At 35.3% G+C, this 6,712-nt stretch overlaps 1 protein-coding gene across 1 annotated transcript in view; it reads left to right on the top strand.

The window, feature by feature from the left end:
* Positions 1 to 1,069: 1,069 nt before the first annotated feature.
* Positions 1,070 to 6,712, top strand: part of HPRT1 (hypoxanthine phosphoribosyltransferase 1) — a 30,946-nt gene continuing 25,303 nt past the window's right edge. Inside the window, 4 exon segments of the mRNA XM_042782298.1 lie at positions 1,070 to 1,091; positions 1,094 to 1,170; positions 1,945 to 2,051; positions 3,541 to 3,724. Of these exon segments, the coding sequence (XP_042638232.1) occupies positions 1,070 to 1,091; positions 1,094 to 1,170; positions 1,945 to 2,051; positions 3,541 to 3,724 (390 nt within the window).

The raw sequence follows: 6,712 nt of genomic DNA, 5'->3' as shown, positions 1-6,712 counted from the left end.
TTAAATGATTCTGAGTTTTGTTCCATATTTTTCTCCCACTCTGTGCAGGACCTCCTATTGTGATCCCTTTCAGAGCAGTCAGCAGTGGTAGCTGGGCACCATCTAGTTCTAGTCTCAGGGTTGTGGAGGCTGGAGTTGATGTGGTCCATTAGTCCACTGGACTAACTGTTTCCTTGCATCCTTGATTTTCTTTGCTCCACACAGGGAGACACCACCTTCTTTTTATCTTACAAGTTTTTGTGCATTTCTTTTTTTAATTTCCCCATCCTTTTGTTTTTGTGTATGTGTATGTATGTGTGTATGTATATGTGTGTACATATATATGAGACAACACACACTGCAAATCATGGACAAAGATACAGATGACTGCAGTTTTATTTATATCTCTTTCTCAACAATGAAACAACAGGTTGGGTGGGACAATGGAGCAAGCCCAGCTATACCAGTCTGCTTTATATGTAGAACAAGGCACTGGATTAAGGGGTCTTTATAGGATACTCTTAGAGTACCATCCAGCTGTATTTATCTTTGGTGGTGGTCTTGATACTTCCTGTTCATATATTCATAAGTTTAAATATTGCAAAGAGTATAATTTTCAGCATATAATGTGTTGACATTACTGAAATCAAACTGTTGTACCACTCATTTAAATGTTTCCAATGGAAATTAAATAGGATGATTTGATATCAGTGATCATCTCATTAAAAAAAATGAGCAAAACCACACGCACTGCCAAAAATAATTTCTAATAAAGACTATTGGATAAAAAACAGTATATACTCATTGAAGAAAATTTGGAATATATTGCAAAGTAGAATGAGCTGAATAAAATCCCTATAGTTCCCCTGTCCAAGGTAACAGCTGTTTATGATTTTGCTGTATTCTACTTTTCTGTGTGTATTTAGTATTTATAAAATTGTAATTATAGTACATTTTACCGCCATGGGTAGCACATCATCAGTGTTTTCCACGTTCTTAAATATTTTATGGGTCAGATACTGGAGATAGTAAGACAGTCAATATGTGGTTCTACTCAAATAGTCTCTCTCATCTACTCAACCAGTCTACTATGAAGGCACCTCATGAGTTGATAGGACAACCTCAGACTTCTAGGAGTTTGGGTTTTTGAAAGCTCACTTAGCTTTTTTTAGTGAATTTTTGTCCCCCATTGTGAGAAGGGGCACTCTGGTAGCATGATACCTAAGACATTTGACTGCTAACCAGAAGGCTGGCAGTTCAAACCTAGCAGCCACTCCTTGGAGGGAAGATTGAGCAATCTGCTTCCGTAGAAATACTGACTCAGAAACCCAAGGAGGGGTCACCATGAGTTGGAAATGACTTTGGTTTATTTTTAGGAGCTCTGGTGGCATAGTGCCCAAGGCATTTGACTGCAAACCCACCAGCCACTCCTGGGAAGGAAGATGGGGCAATCTACTTCTGTAGAGATACCACCTCAGAAACCGAAGGGAGGGGTTACTATGATTAGTTGACTAGACTTGATGGCAGTGAGTTTGGTTTTTTGGTTTTTTTATTGTGAGATGAGACAGACTATTTAAAGGGATGGGGAACGGCAGTTTTTCTGGGAAGTTCAGTGTGATATTTTAACTTGTTTAATCTATGCTGTCTTGAGAAATTTTTTAAATTAAATTTGTAAACATACTCAGAAGCGGAGAGAATAGTATCAAGCAGCCTCACATACTCTACCCGCATTTAAAACATCAGGATTTTGCCACATTTGTCTTAGCTCTTTAACATTTTTCTTTTGCTGAACTGAGAAATCTCTTCTACATCTTAACTTCTCATCTCTAAAATATACAGTTGTTTTCTTACACAATTGTAGTTCATTACCATATCTACAGGGTTTATAAAAAGTTGTTGATATCATCTCATAGTTAGTTTTTATTTAAATACCTGTCATTGCAACAGCTATATTTCTTTTTTCAGATTAGTGATGATGAACCAGGCTATGACCTAGATCTGTTTTGTATACCTAATCATTACGCAGAGGATTTGGAAAAGGTGTTTATTCCTCATGGACTAATTATGGACAGGTTAGTAAGATCTTAATTTGAAGTTTTTTTTTATTTCCTCTCATATGAATTCTAAGTGTTGGCAACTGTTTTGACTTAATATTTGAACAAAAACTAGGCTAGCTTTTTAAAGAATAGACACTTTCTTATTTTTTAAGCCCTCTTAACGAAGAAGCAAAGAGGGCCTCAGTAACTGTACGTCATGTATATTGGGAATCTGTAGGAAGTAGAATAAAGTAAATATTGAAGGGAGATTGGAAGAATGAACTTTAGGTACAGAGTCTTTCATTTCTCAACCCTGATCAGGGACCTGGGGCTGAATTACAAGATGGCACAATGGGATTTTGATGATTATGCATATCTAGCTTGAAAATTTTCCCTGAAATGAATTACAGTGAAAAACTTTACTTAGTATCATGAATGCATTGTTTTGTGTGTCTAGCTGTTCGTTTTTTTATTTTTAAAATATGATATCAATACATGTGTGTTGTAAAATACTCCTACCTGTGGAAGCTATAAAAGAGCAAATTAAAGTTCTTTCCTCTCAGCCTCCTGTTCACATTCCCTCCCTGTCTACTGTCTCTACCCATGGCCTATATCACATGTATCCCCAGGTTACCAATGAATTCCTAACTATGTCTGTAAGAATGTGTAGGTCATCAGTTCTTATTAGCCTTATGTTAGTGCAAGAAAATGCTCAAAGCCTTTTCAGTGATTTAAAAGCTGCACATGCAGCAAGTGAAAGTGATTGTGATGAAGAATTTGTTGCCAGTAGGGTTGCTTTAGTCCTTTCAAAATGAGGGCAAATTTACATCATGTTAAAGGGCAAGTAAGAGTTGCCCCTAAGTCCAACAGGTGTAACTCAGGCACTACCTGTACATATCTGTTTTAACACGTGTACATACTGTCATACAGTTCTAAAATTTATTAAAAACTTCCATATTAGTACAGCTAGATATACTTCATTTATTTTAATGACTGCGTAGCATTCCGTTTTCTGAATGTTCCATGGTTGATTAAACCTGCCCCTATCGATGGACACTCAAATCTTTCCATTATTTTATTCTTCCAGACCATAGTAGAGGGAATATCCTTTTATACATTTGAACACTTGTTCAACTTTATTGGAGTGGAAATTCTGGGGTAAGGGGAAGATGTTTATAGAATATTTTGATGCTGTCAAATTGTCCTCCCAAAAGTTTTACCAGTTTATACTCCCGATGGTGTCTCTTCTAATAATACATATTATTGGAAATTTCATTTAATCAGAATTTCCCAATCTAACAAGTGAAAATGGTATTTTGTTTTAATCTGCATTTTAAAATTTTATAATAGGGTATCTAGATTTTGAAGATAATCAATTTTTTATCTTCACTTTCTGAAGCACAGGTATAATTCATGGGAGCAAAGGATGTGTTTTGTGGACATTGCATGCTTAAGGGATGTTTGCTACCAAGTTTAAGTTAAATATATGAAATTTTATATTAAACTCCTGCTTTTATTGCTATAGGACTGAACGACTTGCTCGAGATGTGATGAAGGAGATGGGAGGCCATCACATTGTGGCCCTCTGTGTGCTCAAGGGGGGCTATAAATTCTTTGCTGACCTGCTGGATTATATCAAAGCACTGAACAGAAATAGTGATAGATCCATTCCTATGACTGTAGATTTTATCAGACTGAAGAGCTACTGTGTAAGTATATTTAATGTTATGTTTTTTAAAGAAACCATGACAACCATAGGTTTTCCTATATTTGAAGCTCTGCAAGCTGTATTACATGTTCATTTCACTTATTATAGTGAGGTTTTTACATTTTAACATTCACTAGTAGTAGCCATCTTGGAGGCTGTATACTTATTTTAAAGTTGGTTTTTTTTTTTTTTTTCAAACTATACTTACAAGTGGCAAATAGCCTTTCTAAAGCTGAATTGGTTTGGTGGTGAGTTTTAAGTCATTGGAACTTGGGTCTGATAAATAAGATGGGTCAGTAATTGTTTTCCAGAAAGCACATATGGGGCTGGCATGTTAGCACATTGAAGAAACCACTTTTGACACACCAGTAACTCTGTGTCACAGGATCTCAGGTGCCTCAGAATGTTGACACAGTAAGCAAGGGAGACATTATGGGATGAAACAAAATGAGTGTTTCATTACACTAGGTTTCATTATCCACAATGTCTTTGATTGTGTGCATATTTGATTTTTATGACTTCCTATTGGGAGTATATTTCCTGTGAGTTACTGTTTTCCTTAAAAATTATATTTTTCTCACTTTTTTGAATACTAGAATTAATGTCCAGTCTCTGTTGTTGTGTGAATCAGTATTATCTTTGTAGAAACTTGCCTTATGTTTACATTTTTATTGAGAATAAGCCCACTTACCTACATTTAACTTTCAGCGTTCATTTTTTCTGTTAATCATCTATTTGAGTGACCCATGTCTCTGACCTTTTCTTGCATTTTCCTTAGTCATGTGGGTGATTGAGCAATCATTTAAGTATTATCTTAGACATTTTCTCTTTATGCCCAGATGTCATGGCATTACTTTTATTTACAAGTTTCTTTTAACTTGACAAAAACCTTGCTTTAATTAAAGACTTAAACACACTTTGGATTTTTACTTAACACATTATTTGTTTTTATTTTTTTAAACTGTATTTATAAATTTTTGCTGGTTTAGACTAGGATTTAATCAAGTCAACACAGCTGTTAGCAAAAGACCAAATGGCCAGCCTTTTGGTATTGTTGCTTAGACTTGAAATGTGCGCTTACATGTCCATGGTATAATTTACCTTTTTGGTCTTCTTAAGACACACACATACACTCTCTCTCACACACACACATACACACACAAACCATCAATCTTCTTATTTATGATTCATACTTCATTCCTCTGGATTTACACAGAATGTTCTTTCTTTGAAAAGCAAAAGCTAGTTTAAAAAGGGGAAGGGCAGTTTAATATTTTCTTTTTTAAAGTACTTTATAGTTCTAAATAATTTGAAGTGGTAGAAACACTTTGACATTTTAATGCCATTTTCTACTTTTAGGTAATTTTTTACTATTTGCTTTAGGTCTTAAAGGATTGCTAAATTGAACTCCTTAACTGGTAAAAAACAAGAAACTGTAAACATAAAGCACAGTTTTTAGATTAATTTTCACCTATAAAAATTAATATGTGTTGTATTTTAATTAATAATAAATTGATCTGTTACTTTATTAAATTAATATTCTGTGTAGATTTGCTGCTAAACAATAGAAATTATGAAAACTATCCATATATGAGCTATTTATTTGCAATAATATTCTACCCTATTTAATAATTCCTATGGGAGCTCTGGTGGCATAGTGCCTAAGGCATTTGACTTGCTAACCAGAAGGCTGGCAGTTCAAACTTCCTCAGAAGGAAGGTTGGGCAATCTACTTCCGTAGTGATACCGCCTTGGCAACCCAAGGAGGGGTCTCTATGTGTCAAATCTGACTTGATGGCAGTGTGTTTTTTTGTTTGTTTGTTTGGCGTGTTATGGAAGATACTCAAATATACACATCAAAACCAAAACCAACCAAACTCACTGCCATTGGGTTTCCAAGGCGGTAAATCTTTATGGAAGTAGATTACCCCATCTTCCTTCTGCAGAGTGGCTGGTGGGTTTAAACCACCAGCCTTCTTGTTAGCAGTCATATGCCTCAGGTACTACATCAGCAGAGCTGTTTATATTAAAAACAGGCAGCTTAATTTGAGAGAACCATAAAATAGAAATTAAAATTATTTACAGCATCAGTAATATTGATATTAGGAGATTTTCTGCACTGATCCTGACCATTTTAAATACTGAATTAAAGGTGGACTGATAGATAACCAATAATTCAAAAGAAATATTCCATGAAATACTGCCTATATATGAAGAGCCTTATGTTTCAACACATCCCATCTGTTTTTCCTTCAAAATAAAAAATTACATCTAATTAAAAAATACATGTGTAGTATAAAAAAATACAACTGAAAAAAAATAAAAGAATTAAATCAGCCCGCATCCATTTTTGTCTCAGATGTTTGCAGACATTTCATCCTGTGTACAAGTGTGGGCGTGCATGTGTGCTTGGTACTCTTGATCAGAGTAATAATGCAAGACTTTATTTGCTCACTGCCTAAATAGTAAATTCCTCGGTATTCTAGATAGCGTATTTCATTAAATCTAAGTTGCTACTGATTTTAAGACTTAGCTCTATTTTTTTTTTTACTGGTAATAAAGAAAACATTGCCAAGTATAGTTGTAACTTGCCATCAATTGTAATGTATTGATTTCAGAGGTATTAAAGTGCAAATGTGCATCTTGGCATCTATGAAATACAATTCTATATACTCGGTGACGTTTTCTACCCCTAAGGCTCTGTGATATTCGGAAAGGTGAAACACTTGATAACAGCATGTAAATGCAACTCCTTTCTTCATTTTATTTCAGTTTTGCAGTATTTTGTATATTAAAGTAGGTTAGTAAAAATAATGCCTCGGGAGCTCTGGTAGCATAGTGGCTAAGTCACTTGCCTGCTAACCAGACGGCTAGCAGTTCAAACCCACCAGCCACTTCCTCGGAAGGAAGGTTGGGCAATCCTACTTCCGTAGTGATACTGCCTCGGAAACCCAAGGAGGGGTCGCTATGAGTCGGGGCCGACTCGACG

This window comes from Orycteropus afer, unplaced genomic scaffold, assembly GCF_000298275.1.
Source record: "Orycteropus afer afer isolate SDZICR_OR568_19922 unplaced genomic scaffold, OryAfe1.0 scaffold00287, whole genome shotgun sequence".
Taxonomy (NCBI): Eukaryota; Metazoa; Chordata; class Mammalia; order Tubulidentata; family Orycteropodidae; genus Orycteropus; species Orycteropus afer.
This window is presented reverse-complemented; position numbering and strand designations above follow the sequence as displayed.